The 14,537-nt window shown below is 30.1% G+C and overlaps 1 protein-coding gene across 1 annotated transcript; it reads right to left on the bottom strand.

Moving 5' to 3' along the window:
* Positions 1–3,087: 3,087 nt before the first annotated feature.
* Positions 3,088–13,491, bottom strand: LOC126726232 (MLO-like protein 3). The gene is made up of 15 exons (XM_050431451.1): positions 13,153–13,491; positions 12,935–12,992; positions 12,553–12,842; positions 12,173–12,289; positions 9,870–9,930; positions 8,009–8,097; positions 7,818–7,892; positions 6,744–6,832; positions 4,835–4,884; positions 4,692–4,732; positions 4,434–4,607; positions 4,287–4,322; positions 4,121–4,188; positions 3,726–3,786; positions 3,088–3,640 (listed from the first exon to the last, which is right to left on the bottom strand). The coding sequence occupies exons 1-15, from the start codon at positions 13,279–13,281 to the stop codon at positions 3,293–3,295; spliced, it is 1,686 nt and encodes a 561-aa protein (XP_050287408.1). The 5' UTR covers positions 13,282–13,491; the 3' UTR covers positions 3,088–3,292.
* Positions 13,492–14,537: the final 1,046 nt, after the last annotated feature.

The following is a 14,537-nucleotide window of genomic DNA, read 5'->3' as shown; positions in this document are numbered from 1 at the left end:
AAACTTTCTAAAATTCTAACATGCAAGTTTGTTTTGTTTTGCTTTATTTATTTTTTTTAATTTTATTTTTATTACAATAAGCGAGGAGGGGAGATAGTATACAAACCTTGATTCTCCTCTTAACTCAATCTGATATTTTCCGTTATTTTTTTTCCGAATTTTTTCAATCAATTAGTAAGTTTTAAAATTTTTCAACAATTTTACATATATTTTGTCAATATATACAATATATGGGTTGATAGGTTGATATATTTCTGAATAATATTTTAAGAAATTTTTTCATTACTGGAGAGAGTTTTAACCCACCAATCGATTTTCTGGAGTAAATGAAGATTGAATCCTAGATCTCTTCTTCAACCATTAAAAATTTACTAGTTGAACTAATTGAAATCCACAAATTTTATTACTATTGATATCGAGATAAATGCAGATTTTTTTTTTTTTGAGAATCGATTTTTAAAGATGTTAACATGTTTCTTTCGAGAACTAAAACTTTGATTTCATCGATCGGATATATGCATAATATGGCGATTGAGTTTGGGCAATATGATGTTTGCATATGGCATCGTCATTCAATGGTCATGTCGTTTTGTGTTTAGCATATTTTTTTGATGTACACGTGGTATGTAAGTTAGGGAGCACATTGTGTGTGAGTGTTCCCCCAAATTGTCTTGCAACTTGTCTTGGTTAATTTAAATTTGGGTTTAATTTATATGAAAAACGTTACGTCTACATCTCTTTTGCAATTTTTTTTTTGTGCGCACGTCTATCACTGATTTTGATTTAAAGTTAGACAGATGCGACAAATGGAATCTTGGATTAGTCTACGGAAAAAAGTGTAAAAAAAAAGGTGTTAATTAGTCTATGGGGGAGCACCACTAGTTTGAATGATTATGCGGCCCAAGTTGACTGATAGAATGCAGCAAGTTTTTTTTTTTTTTTTTTGGGAGAGATAATGCAGCAAGTCTATAAACGCAATAAACTTTATAATTTTAAAAAAATGTTAAGGAGGTACGTTATGATTGATATATATATATATATATAAAATAAAAAAGGTAAAAATTAGTTCACATACCTTATTATATACACTTTCATACACACTTAAACGGTATGTCAATCGTGATTTATAATCAATTTCCAACTTGAAAATTGTGATTTCAAGTCATGATTTATGTACAATTTGAGCATGTATAATAAATACCACCCTAATAAAAATTGAGAAATGCTAACAAGTGCTCTTAGGGCATTGGTTAACAATCCATTTTAAGAAAGTTTTGACATCACTTTTATGGGAAATGAAAAAAGCTATCAAAATATTAATTGTTTTTTTTTATCTTTTCCCATTAAATTTTTTTTTAACTAGATTATTAACCAATGCCCTAAGGGTACTCTTTACCATAATCTATAAAAAATTGTGTAAATGATAGAATCATGTAAAAGTAATTTTGAACAGACTACAATTTTTTTTGTGTGTGTGTGTGTAAAACCAACTACAACTTAACACCTTTGGAAGTTGTGAAATTAAATTATGAGTTTTTTTAATGTCTATAGTTGTGCTTTAGTTAATTGGCTGATGTTGCCATATATGATTGATAGATGCAATGCTTAGGTTAGCTCGACTCCATGAGTTTAGTTTGGGATTTTGGAGAGGATTAAAAAAAAGTTTTATGTCTACAACTTTTTTACGACAAATTATAAGTGGTAAGTTGTTATTAATTTTAATTTAAACTTACAAGGCTACAATTGAAATTACTTTTTTGCCACCAATAATAACCTGTAACAACTTGTTACTTATGATTTATTATTATGAAAATATTGTGGACATAACATTTTTCTTAAAAAAAAAGGGGAGAGATTGATATTTTCAACCATTTGGTACAGATGAAAACTAGAATGGAAAGTAAGGATGAGCAACATTTTCCATCCGGGCCTAGGAAGTTTAAATATTTAATCCACCTAAGTTAGAGAGAAAAGAGGAAGGAAAATAGAGAAAGGAAGCACAATTTCAATATTCTCCACGATGTAATTCTAATATTCATTTGTTAATACAATATATTATTGTAATAAAACTTAAGTACTATAAAAATAAAAATAAAAGTAGTTTCTTAAATAATAGTGGTATGATGTTTCTTTCATTTATCTTCTCCTCCCAAAATAAAGGAAAGATACAATTCTCTATTCTCCTTACCTTTTTAATCCCCTCTATCAAAGCACACATGAAGGAGTGGTTTTTTGTATGGAAGACTAAGCCTATATTTGTACCCCTAACTTTAAGCTTAATTCTTTGTTATTCTTGCGCACTAATGAGGAGCAAAAGTGCATGACTCATGTCCCCCATGTGAGTTTGATTGGTAGATTTATGTATATTTGGGAAAAATCTTAGGTACTCTCGGAGTATGGAGAAATAGTGCTCCCTCCTCACATTCATGGTGGACCCCACCATGAATTTAATGAGTGAACCTCACCATGAATATGAGAGGAGGGAGCACCATTCTCTATACTTCGAGAGTATTTAAGAATTACTCATGAAAAATACTCGACCTGACATTTCACATGCTATCAGCATGATTAGTCATTATACACATGATCCAGGGAAAGATCATTGGCAATTTGCTAAATGAATCTTGAGATACATTTTGGGAATTGATGAATTGGGTTTAAGACTTGAGAGAAGATTTAAGATGCACAGTTGGTTAATTATGTTGACTTAGACTATGTTAATGATCAAGATAAGTGTCGTTATATTATAGGCTACTTGTTTACATTTGCAAAACATTAGTGAGTTGGAGCCTTTGGAGGTCAACTCTACACTCCATTGTAGCATTGTCAACCACCGAGGTTGAATATATGGAGCAATAAAGCCAACGATTTTTCATTTTTATCTCATACAAGAGTTTCATTTAGATTTTCTTCATTCCTATTATTTATTTAGAGATCTTTCTAAAATTTGCAGTAATTTTTACAACTTAACTTGTGTGGAAATGCTATCCCAGTCCCACGCAGATTTTTTATTTTTTTAATCAGATTCTCTTTGTTCATTTGGTTAAAGATTTTTTTATTTTTTATTTTTATAAAAACTAATAATACTTTTCACAATTAATCTTGTATGGAAGGCCCTCTTGCACAACAATAACCAACTTTCAAATTTTTATGTATACAACGCTATTTTATGGATATTTATAATTAACAGATGAGCTAGTACATACATAAACTGAACTTGGTCAAAAAAGCCCGCTCCCAACCCTCTAAATAGGCAATCATCTTGATCTTGTTGGCTTTCATTCTTTAAACTCTAATTTTGAGCTTTAGTGACCTCTGTCAGTTCTATTTGCGCCATATTATTTGAACTATCCATGTCTGTGGCTTGGTGAATTTCTTGATGTTCTTCAACAATTTCAATTTCGCTAGAAACATGGGTGACATTCTCAGAGAATGTTAGCACCCGGTGAATGTGATGATGAGAAGACAAATCAGGGGAACCAAAGGTTCTGTTGCTGCTTGATGGAGTAGACAAATAATCTGGACCATATTGTGAAAGATCTTGTTTTCGTTTCTTCTTGTCCCTCGATTCAGCATACCATTTCTTTATAACATGCACTGTTTGATCTTCTAGCGCCGCGCTTTTGAATTGTGATCCCATCTGTGCAAACGATAGCCCAGTTTATAAATAAGCTAATAAGAATGTGCATTCATGAATTCATACATGTAGATGCACATATAAATACCTGGGTTACAAGAGCATAGAGGGGAAGAATAATGTAGCCGCACAAGACCTGAACTATCACCCTAGAGATAGAATTCAAAAAATAAACAACTTAATTTCAGTGAACAAATTTAAATCAATAAGGCTAGGCACACAACAAATCTTACACTAAAATTGTTGGCATGACACATTATAATTAGAGCAATATCATTTTTACGTTGGAAATATGTTACGTAGAAATTTCTTATAAGATGGTGGTGATGAGAAAATAAAGAAATTATTACTTAGTTAATATATGGACAAGATATTGAAAAATTGGAAATATGGTATTTAGAAATTTCTTGGATGGTGGTGATGGGAAAATAAAGAAATTACTTAATTGGGGAAACAAAAGAAGAGGGAAAGAAATTCACGTACGCTAATACCATCCGGATAATGAGAATTTCAAGACTTTCATGGTAGCAAGACTTTATTCCATATTGTAACTGAAAAGTAAAAGAAAGATGAACTTGTTAAATGAGTGCACAATTACTTGACTATATATATATAATGCAAATAGAATAAGACCAAAAGGAAGCCATACCGTGACCCAAGCAAAGAAATAAATCTCAAATGCATTCTGGAAAAAGAAGGATAAATTAAAACAGTCAGTCAATTCATTTTAGCAATTACCTAGAGTAAGAAGATTAATTAACATTTTTTGATTTAAGTATGAGGAGGAATATATTACCATAAACAAAGTAAAGTGTAAAAGGGTTAGGACAAATTTTGGGTGATTGAACCAGAAGAGATTGTCATGGGGTTGCACCATAGGTGCTCCTTTGATTACATGAGTCTGATTTTTGAGTTCAATAGCCATTTTCGCTACAATTACTTCGAGTTTGGTTCCAAGAGTTAGCACTGTCTACAATGCATGAAAATCGGCTGTTAAACATTGTAAGATGTCACAACTATAAGAAACTGCATTACAAGTTTTGAATATACTTACAATTAATGGGATAAATGATACCCAGAGGTAGAAATGCGAACCTGTTTTAATTTATGAATATAATTTATTAAGTTATTTGACTATAAAGATGGAACATAATATGATAAAAAGAAATATAAAGTAATCAAGGACTCTTTGCTCACCGTACACATCCACAAGTATGAAAATGACGACGACAAACCACATTACAGGGCTGTTCACATAGTTTAAAAAATATGTTAATTAAGTTTGATAATATAGATATGGAAAAGTAAAAGCATAGTTAATAGCATTGTTTTTAATACCGTTTCGGACCCGTTTCGGTTTGTCCAGTGGAATGGAATATTTCGGTACCGGCCGATTTCGGCGTACCGTTTTAGGGTGTTTCGGAGTTCTTAAAAAATAATTTATATATATTCTTGTAGAACATAAAATTGTCAATTCTAATAAATAAATAACTAAATATCAAATAATACAAATCATTTAGTCTTAACTCTTAAGTCTTAAACATCAATAACTTGAAATATAACATCAATTTAACATCACACAATAAGAAGATTACAAGACAATAACTAAATATCAAATAATACAAGATTTATTCCTCCTCCTCATCATCATCCATGAGAGAAGGATCAAATTCATCATCAAAAGAACTCCCAAATAAAACTTTAAAAAAAAAAAAAAAGTTAATAATAGGCCAAATCCGGTACCGGCCGAAATTTGCATCTCGGCCGGAATGACCGGAATGGACCGAAACAGCCCGAAATTTGACCCGAGGTGGAACGTGGGGTATTCCGGTACCAGTTTGCATATCGGTACGAAAAATTTCGGCCGTTCCGACCAGAACGGAACAGAATCAATAACAATGGTTAATAGTATGAGAAAGTCTAGAAACATAAATATTTCGACAAAAAATTTGACACTTGGTTGATGTGGCAGATTGTGAGCGGTCGGTAAAAAAATGAAATCAATAGTAGGTTTGAATGAGAATCAATAAAAACGTGCTAACTCAACATGTATGAAAAATGTTATTAAATTTTTTGTGTATGAGTATTACTCTAATAATATAGGAGATGAAATTTATTTAGTACAAAATAAATATAAGTTTCGTTTGATTCGAAAAACAAATAAAAATTCAGCATAAACAACCGAAATGAAAATGCATAAATAAAAATACAAAAAGGATAATATGGAATGAATAATTAGAGATAGAGGAGTCAATTTGAACAATTCTTAAATCTTAGGAGGAATAATACAAAATTGATAATACAAGGGATCAGTTTGCAATTGATCCATACTCGTTCTACATTTTACCTAAATTTTTTAAAAATATATTGCAAATGAGACGCGGAATGTAAGGTGTATTGTGAAAGTTGTTATCTAAAGTAGACACGAAAACTTTTTGTTAGTCCAAAATATAAAAATTATGTATAATTAGATGTGAATGCTCTAAGTCATGGTTTGAAGAATACCCTTCATTTCTTTTTATTATTATACAAACTGATTTATATTAAATATAATATCTATAGTCTTATTTCCTTTTTCTATTATACAAACTGATTTATATTAAATAAAATATCTATAGTCTTATTTCCGAGAGAGAGAGAGAGAGGTGCCAACAATTACATAGCAATGCTTACATGTTGGCCCTTTCAGGCCATCCTTCATTTTGATGTGAGCTAGCAAGACCCACGGATCCCATTTAGGATGGAAAAGTAGCCCAAACTAACTACAATTTATTTACCTACTGCGGATCGCCCCATTATTGAGCATGCATATCAAAGTTTGCTGGACTTTTTTATTCTTTTTATTATTATATTTTTTAGATACGTTTGGTTTTTTTTTATCAGCAGGTTAAAAATATTAATTGATTTTGGTATAGATAGGGTTTTGAATCTGAGATTTCTTATTTGATGACAAGACACCTTATAACTAATTCAACTAGCTAAAACTCACAAAAATTTGTTAGACTTGGCAGCAGGAAAAAAAAGAAGTTATTGATATAAAGTGGAAGATGAATATCAATCATCAATTGGGCAAACGAATTTTATAGTGGGTGTATAAATTCAAAACCTGATGCCCACTACAACTTTGAAATCATCCTCCAGCGATCGTTGTATATACTTTTGGAAATTGTAGTTGTTATTTGCTGCCAAATGGGCCTACAAAATCAGTGGAAGAGAGTCATATTAGTGTCATCTTAGCTTTTTATCCAAAAATAAATAAATAAAAATAATGACATAAGCAGCTAAGCTCTTGTATATTGTGTACACATTGAATCTCATTCATCCAAAAATAAAGAAAGAAAAAGGCAGAAATTGAAAATAGTACATTCCAATTTCTAGATAGTTTAAATTTTAAAATATTGTGTTTACTAATTTTTTATTATTATAAATTCTAACATCTTGAAGACACTTTTGTTTATTGCAGCTTGGTAAAGAAATTACACAATTCTAAATAATCTTAACATGATTTTGAGAATTGTGAATTATATAATATAATAATTAGGGCTATAAATGAGCCGAGTTTTGTTAAGTATTGAATGTTCAAATTTGACTTAAGTTTAAACCAAGTCTATAATCAATGCTTAAGCTTGAGCTCGTCAAAAGGTACAAAACACTAAACTTGGCTTGGCTTAATTCATTAGTCAAGCCTAGCTTGAACTCAAATTCAAGATTTATATTGAGTTTTTGAACTCGAGATCTAACACAAATACATTATCAAGTTCTTTTGTTTTGAATGAGTGGTCCTAGCTTCCAATTAATTAAATGATTAGTAAGATATGAGTTTATTTTTCAAGTCCATGATAAACTTATTACCAAGTTCATATCAAGCTTATTAGTTATTACTAAGTCCATGCTAAGTCTTATTAGTTATTACTAAGTCCACGAACCTAAACCTGACTTGTTTTTTATTGGACCCTTTGTTCATGAATAATTTTTTTAGCTTGAGCTTGAGTCATTTATCAAACAAGTCTAAAATCAAGGTTCAATTAAACTTGGCTTTTTTATTAACAAATAAACATGAATGAGTTTTTTATCGAACAAATTACAAACTGTTTATGAACGACTTAGTTAATTTATAGTCCTAAATAATGAGTATCTAGGATGAAAACTGTAATTCAGAAAGATAGAAGGAGAAACTAACCGAGATAAAACCGTGGCGTAGAGTGAGGTAGTCAACTCTGGCTACTGAATTGAAGAATTGACGGAAGAAGCATTTCTGGTTCAATTCAAATTTATATACAAAAATTACACTGTTAGCGCTACGTGTGTAAATTCTTGAGGGAAGGACAACAATGGAAGTATATCACAATTATGAAAAGAAAATGAACTCACAATCCAAAGAAGGAATGATATTCTTGTAAAAGAACTCATATGTCGGCGCCCAAAGGTTGTTTGTCTTGTAAATCTAAATCGATCGGGATCTAAATAAAGAGTCATGATGTGAAAAAAATAAAAATGGTGGAATCAGCTTGCATGTATATGGTAAAAGAATGTGAGCCCTCAAATAATCTTTATTTAGCCATATTGAAATAATGATAAATAGTGGACATGCATGATGATTCATATTCTTATACTGGCATGGGATAAAAGCAAAAAAAAAAAAAAAAGGAGAATTCCAAGCATATGCTGAGTTTAAAAATATCTCATCAGAAAATAAAAATTGCAAATAAGATCTGACATTTTTACTAACCTAGTAAATTTTTTTCAAACATTTTATTTTTCATTGAGGTTCTTTTATGACCACAATAAAATCTCACAATAACTGTGATGGCATTTGCGACCATCATTGCCATCGATTTAATTAGCATGGCAGAATTTGTGGCAATATCCACATTCTTTATGGGCTAGGGTTTGGCAATCATGCTATTTATCTTAATTTTTACACGAATTATTTTCTTCATTTGACCAAACAACATGACTCTTCAAAAACATGGAAATCTGTCCTGAAAGGCTTCTGGGTTATAGCAATGGCCTCGTCTAGACTCAATGTATTTTGATCTACTTTGGGACAACAAATGACTATACTCTTTGTTTTTTATTTTTATTTTTATAATGTGCTGAACTATTTTTGTGTATATAAGTATATATTTCATTATATTTTAATATTGATATAGATCTCCATTTCTAGATAAAAATAATTTTTGTCTTTTTACGTCTTTCAGAAGTTAGAGTTTTCGAGGTCTTTGATATGTTAGGACTTAAAAATTTGACTTAGCAAAATGTTAGGACTAAAAATTTGACTTAATGTGCGTATGCAAAATGTTTATGCTGAGAACTAATGCAGGACCTGTTGGTCCACAAGGTTATTAGTTTCCTGACCTTTTTTTAGGTGCGTATGCAAAACGTTTCTCATTTTCTATGTCAAATTTTTGTAGATTTCTGCACAATAGAACATGGCTGCAGCAGAAGAAAATGTTCTATTAAGAAGATAGTTATTAACTTATAATTGGGTAGTGTAATTCTAGTATATTTATTAATATATCAGCACAAGTGAATTTGACTTATATCAAAGAGGTGAGTGTTGATTTTTTTTAAATTTTATATATATAAAAAATTAAAATATTAGGATTTATTTTTGTATATTATTATTATTCTTTTTTATTTTTATATATGAAGGATTTTCTTGTTGTCCACAAAGCATATATAATTGAAAGCTTGTACGTTTATAAACAAAAGTCATGTTTGGTTAATTACATACACACTGTATTCTACCTAGAAGAAAAAAACAATGGGAAATGGAAGAAAAACCAACCATTTCAGCAACAAAAAATAATCTGAGCATTTCCAAGTTGCATTATTTAAAATTCATTGACTACAATTTTATTTATATTTTTAGTATTCTACGTAGTAGCTTTTTTTTTTTTGAGAAACCATTCTACGTAGTAGCTAACTGCCTAACACAATAAACTTTTTTTTACGAATTAAAGACTACGTACAAGTCTACAATTATGAAAATGGAGCAGACCAGCGAAAGTATGAACCAAGTTAAAGAGGAAGCTAAGAAGTAAGAAGTAGAAGACACGTTGTAATTATGATTTTTTTTAAATATTTGTGGATGATATTCTTTCTTTCTCAATTTTCGATTAAAAAGAAATTTAATATATTTTTAAGTCCTTTTTCATTGATGTGCTAGAAAATCAAAGTGGCTAAAAGAAAAAAATTCTCTCAAAATGGGTAAAATACTGTAACTCACCATTAGCTACTCGGTATTCAACTGTCTGAGTTTCTTTCTCCCAAGCTTCCCAGCGCCTCATCTATTAACATTCCTCCAATTCCAATGGCCAAATTAGAGGACCAAAAAAAAGAAAAAAAAGGAAACAAAAAACTATTTACATCTAGGTTTTATATCAAGTTTCTTAATTATTGAAGTTAATTTTGAGAGAGAGAGTGTGTATTGCTGGTAAAAAATATTTATATCAATGAGTTATATAATGTTATTTTTCTTAGTGAGATAATAAAGATAACTTTATTTTAGAATAAACTTATAAATAAAAAAATGGAAATGGTGTCACCTTGGTTATTTTGTTTTGACAAATGAATTTATGACCAAACGTACACTGATAACTGGATAAAAGTTATTGTGTAGCCTTTTTGTAGGCAACTGTGCATAGTGCATTAAAGAGTTTACTCACTATTTTTTTTTTTTTTTTTTTTTTTTTAAATTAAAAGAAAGTTTAGGTATGTGAAAAAAAAAGTCCAATTATATATAAAGAAAAAGTGAAAAACACAGGCAAGTATGCAACAGCTTTTTTTTTTTTTTTTTTTTTGAATATAGCAAGTATGCAACTACTTTAAATTTGTGTCCGAATACGAATCATTTTCTCCCATCATTAAAGTGCATTACAATCCATAACTAGTCGCTAACTTATATTATGCATAGGAAAGTTATTGAGTGTGAGACTTTTAATAATATTATATTAATTTTTTATGACTTTTTTGTGTGATAGTCTAAGAAATTATGTCATTTTTCAACCTTCAATGGAATTTTATACCTGAAAAGATAAGTGACATTCAGCGGCAAAGCCATCAATATTTTCCAAGGGGGCCAAGCTAAAGAGTAAATACAATAAAGTTCTTGAGGAAAAAAATTATTTCATAAATTGACTTTAACTCAACAAAATTGTGCCCTATATTTTTCATTCGGGTCAACACGACTAACCTGTTTAATAAACAAGTTGTGTTTATGTTTAACATATGAACCTATTTGACTCATTTAGCTTATAAAAGTATTAGCTTTTGTTATTATTGCTTAATTTATGGTTGTAATTATGTGTTTATTACTATATATATATGGTTATAATTGCATTTTAATTTTAGATATATGATAATTGATAACATGTTATTCAGGTCAGGTATGACTTATTAATCAAACAAATTATTAAACAGGTTAAACGTGTCGTGTTGGGTCAATTTTTTTAATAAATAGGTTGTGTTAGAGTTGAAAATTCTTGACACATTTACTAAACAGGTCTGGTTCGTGTCAACCCATATAGCTAAATACTCATGGGTCAACACGATACGAACTCGATCCGCGAACACAGATTACCGCCCTTAGTCTAAATATGAAATTTGATCATACATGTTTATTTTTAAATAGAGATTTTTTACAATTAAGTTTGTATATGAAATTTTATATTTTAGTATTATGCATTCATTATGATTGTGTTTTTATATAGAATTATATATATTAAAAATTCTAATGGGAGGTTTGAATATAGATAGAATATAATATAAATTTAATTAAAAAAATAATGGTATAATGATGTGTAAACTAAAATGATAAACTCTCAAAAGTTTACGTGGCACAATTTTATAAAGTAAAACAACTTCAGTTTTGTATAGATTATAATGATGTTTACAAACTCTTCTTAAATCTCTGCAATGTAGCATATATTATGATGCACTACTGAAATCTTAATTAGAATAACAAATAAGGATGCCATCCTTGAATATTTTGTCCAAATTCATCTAATGCTCACAAAAACGGCCAGTACGATTTCAACTATTCTCTCCTTCAATTGTTTCAACTGATCTTTATTTTATCTGTGACCTGAGTACAAGAACAAATTTAATATTTTATACATAATATTTTGCCTTTGCAAATTTACCGTAGTCCATTATGTATTGCGTGCATTGACTTGCATATAATTAGAGCCAACGAGGGGGGGCAGCTGTTTTGCACTTAATTATTTTTTTCATTTAAAAAAACTCTAAGATCTTGTATTCAAATTAACTGGGTTTGAGGTTGAGATTTCCACCAAAGATTGCTCAAAAAGGAAATTAATAGCAAAAATTTAAAGGATTGTTATTCCTAATGAAAAAAAATACTAATTGTATTTCTTGTGCATACATCTTTTCTACAAAGATAATGTACAAATAAAACTAATTTCTTATTTCTAATAAAGGATTGCTTATAATTGATAACAACTTTCACTAAAATATTCAAAAGTAAACATGCAATTTGCCTCAAAATTAATTGCAAAAGAGTAGGCATACCTTGGCCCTTCCTAAAGCCATGGTCAGAAAACTATAGACAATCTGCATGATCGCTAACACAAAGATGAAATTGTTCAGCTGAAGGATCCCTTCTTGTGATATAAAAGACGTCTTTCCCTGCAAACCAATCACAATTAATAATGAAAAGAAAATAAGGAAAAAAAAAAACTCCTCTTTTCTAAACTAGAAATTTACACACAATTTTTCCAAAAAAAAAAAAAAAAATTATGTTACACACCATATTTTCATAATTATTAACATGATATATTGCCATTAAAAAAATATCATAGGTGACACCAATTTTATTATGCACGAATCAGAATAAAATTATTTAAATAATTGTGAAAATGTCATAAATAATTAAGATTGATAGAACATACTTGAGAACCACAATAATCAGAATTGCTAGTGCCAGTACTAGTAGTAGTGTCAGCTTCTGCCAATCTTCTTTCTAGCCATGGAATATCCCCAAAAGCATCTTTTGCCTGCAATGAATGTTCATATGTGCCAGTCCCTATGTGAGAAAATCCCACTGCTTTAGTAGTTTCTATTGATGCACTTTTACGGCAAGGAAGCATTGAGTTTGCAAGATTGATGGGTATGCAGATTTTGGCAATGTATCTTTGAGTTACGGCTAATATAAGAGACATGAACCCCAAGAACATCAACACTGCAACAACACCAAAATAAAACCAAGTAAATAAAGAAATCAATCGGACACTTATACATAGACTGATTAAATTGTATAATTTAGAAACCTACCTGATTTAAGCTTCTCCACAGCTTCAAACAAAGAAGTCTTTCGGTGTCTTTTGAGCAACTGCACCAATAAATTAAACCATAGTTAATAATCAAGTAATATTAACAACCTTTGACTTAGCATTTATGAACTTAAAAGCACGAAAGTTCATCAATCAAATTGCAGACCATATTATATACTATCCCTTGTGTAAATCAATAGTTAATTTTGGTTTACTTACATTGGAAAGAAGATGGATCAAGTACTCGATAAAGATCGAGAGGTAGATGAATATAAAGCAAACGATTGCCAAAGCCCAAACAGGTGTGTCTTGTAGAGATGGAGAAGTGCTTTCTCCCTCGGAAGCCATGTTTAATTTCTTCTCTACGTTTCTTCGTGAGAGCTTGTTGATGAGTATCAGCTGGGATGAGAAATCAATAAAGACTAGACACTGGAATTTGTGAATGAAAATATATAACACTACCAAAGACCAAAGAAGTCTAGAATGAAAGTTTGAAGAGGTGTTTAGCGTTTAACCCTTCAATGCTGCTTTGACTTTGGCCATCTTGATATAAAACCTGCCTTAGGGGGAGGTCTTACCTTCTATAGAAGTTTGAATCAACCGAGGTTAGCAGTTGGGGACCATATATTTTATTTTTAATTTTAAATATAGCTCATAGATAGTAACGGGCGGCTATGCCGACATGTCCAAAATAAGGTTATTTGAGCATGTCAGCGTGTACGTAGGGCGTCCAAGGCCATGCTGCGATGACCAAAATTTGATTTCTCAATATTTCCATTAGAAACACAAGTTTAACTACAAAACTCTTAATAGTTATAAATTTTATCATACAAAAGAAAATATTAGAGCTACTATAAAATATATTTCACAATTTATAAATTAATGTGTCAAGAATTTGGTTAATATCACTTAAATAACATAATAAATGTTTAAATTATTTTTTGTGATTAATAACGTATTAATTTATAATAAAAATTTTTATACTAGTATCCGAACATCACTTTAACCAAAATCTTAATAAAAATTTCACAGAAAAAGCTCCGCCCATACACGTTACTATAGGGTGTACAAGAAGGTTTCCTCTCCTTTGGGAAAGGGTGGCAGACAGAGAGTAGAGTAATATTTGGCCACATACATGACATCTGTCGAGCTGATTCTCCACGCACATATTTTATAAAAGACTAAAATAAATTAAATGATGGTTGGGTCAGTATTTTGATTTTAATTTTTTTAAAGTGAACTTTGACTTTTAATGTTTAGAATTTTTTCATAATTTTTTTACTCCCTAACCTTTTACTTTTTTTTAATCATTTTACTTTGTTTTAAGGAAAATGCTAACGAGTGCCCTTAGGGCACTAGTTAATAATCAATTTTAAGAAATTTTTGATACCACTTTTATGGGAAATGAAAAAAATTGTCAAAATATTAATTAACTTTTTTTTTTTTTTTTTCATTTCTCATAAATTTTTTTTAAATGGATTATTAATTAGTGCCCTAAGGGCACTCGTTAGCATTTCACTTGTTTTAATTAGGGCTTGCGATGGGGCTGGTTTTGGTAGAGGGGTTCTACACTGCAGTTATAGGAGCAATTATTCTTCATGCTT

Source organism: Quercus robur, chromosome 1 (assembly GCF_932294415.1).
Source record: "Quercus robur chromosome 1, dhQueRobu3.1, whole genome shotgun sequence".
NCBI lineage: Eukaryota > Viridiplantae > Streptophyta > Magnoliopsida > Fagales > Fagaceae > Quercus > Quercus robur.
Note: the sequence above shows the minus strand (reverse complement) of the source record. Positions and strands in the feature narration are given on the sequence as shown.